Source organism: Sinocyclocheilus grahami, unplaced genomic scaffold (genome assembly GCF_001515645.1).
Source record: "Sinocyclocheilus grahami isolate Dianchi unplaced genomic scaffold, SAMN03320097.WGS_v1.1 scaffold510.1, whole genome shotgun sequence".
Taxonomy (NCBI): domain Eukaryota; kingdom Metazoa; phylum Chordata; class Actinopteri; order Cypriniformes; family Cyprinidae; genus Sinocyclocheilus; species Sinocyclocheilus grahami.
Window position 1 is genome coordinate 608,564 of NW_015505689.1, and position 1,063 is coordinate 609,626.

The 1,063-nt window shown below is 34.4% G+C and overlaps 1 protein-coding gene across 4 annotated transcripts in view; it reads right to left on the minus strand.

The window, feature by feature from the left end:
- enox2 (ecto-NOX disulfide-thiol exchanger 2) overlaps nt 1-1,063 on the minus strand; it is a 175,464-nt gene that overhangs the window by 2,791 nt on the left and 171,610 nt on the right. For all 4 annotated transcript variants that reach the window (XM_016237309.1, XM_016237308.1, XM_016237310.1 and 1 more), the window contains one exon: nt 898-1,038. In XM_016237309.1, coding sequence (XP_016092795.1) covers nt 898-1,038 — 141 coding nt within the window. The remainder of the gene's footprint in view (nt 1-897; nt 1,039-1,063) is intronic.

The following is a 1,063-nucleotide window of genomic DNA, read 5'->3' on the forward strand; positions in this document are numbered from 1 at the left end:
GACTAAACCTACACATGAGAGCCTGAGAAAAATGCTCATTTTAGAAGAAAAGTTCAGCTGAAAATGTATTCAAAATTTCAGTGCAAAGTGGAGAAAAGAAAGAAACAAACAAACCCTGGAATTGAATATAAATTAAGATAGAAATTGTTGAGTGTTTTTTTTTAAACCAGGGAGTTTATTATTATTATTATTATTATTATTATTACTTATTATAAAAAATAAACAAACAAACAAACACAAAAAAAAAAATATATATATATATAATTTTACATTTTTAAGTTTTTATAATATTAAAAAGATGTCATTTTAGTTATATTAACATAATTTTAATTAATGCTAAAAACACTTAAATTAAAGATGTACAAAATTAATCTGAAATCAATTTTTTTTTTGTTTGTTTATTTATTGTATTTATTTATGTCTATTACAATGGGAGTACCAGAGGTTTGTATCAGTATAGATAGATAGACAGACTTCAAATCCAAAATGTCAAGAACCACCGTTTTAAACACAGTACCTGCATTATTTCCCAAACATCCCCACTGCATCATTGCCATCTTATCTCTGAAATTATGCCTGTTATGTTAATGCATTAATATAAAAGCACTCAAATGTCTGCGTGCTTGTAAACAGGGGAGTCTAATGCAATAATTTCACACTGCTTTTCATCGTTTTGAACACCGAGACTCATCCTGAGCTCATGTTCCTTTAATTAGAGTGCAGGGAATCAGATATTCCCGTTCTGATCTGAATCCCTGGAGAGCGTTCAGCAGGACAGACTCATTAATACACGCCGTCCTCAAACTGACAGCCGTCTCGTCTCATCTCATCTCCTCACCAGACAGAACACAGAGTTAAAAGAACACAAGCACAGACAGAGAGCCGTCTGTAACTCACGGGCAGAGCGTGTGATGTGGGGAAAGCTTGAATCCGATCTTTCAGACTCTGGATCTGGCTTTCGAGCTGTTGTTTTTCCTCCGAGTTCTTCTCCAGCTCCGTCTCTCTCTGTTTCAGATCCTCGCGAAGCTTGAGCAGTTGCTAGAGAAACGGCACAAGGGAAAAA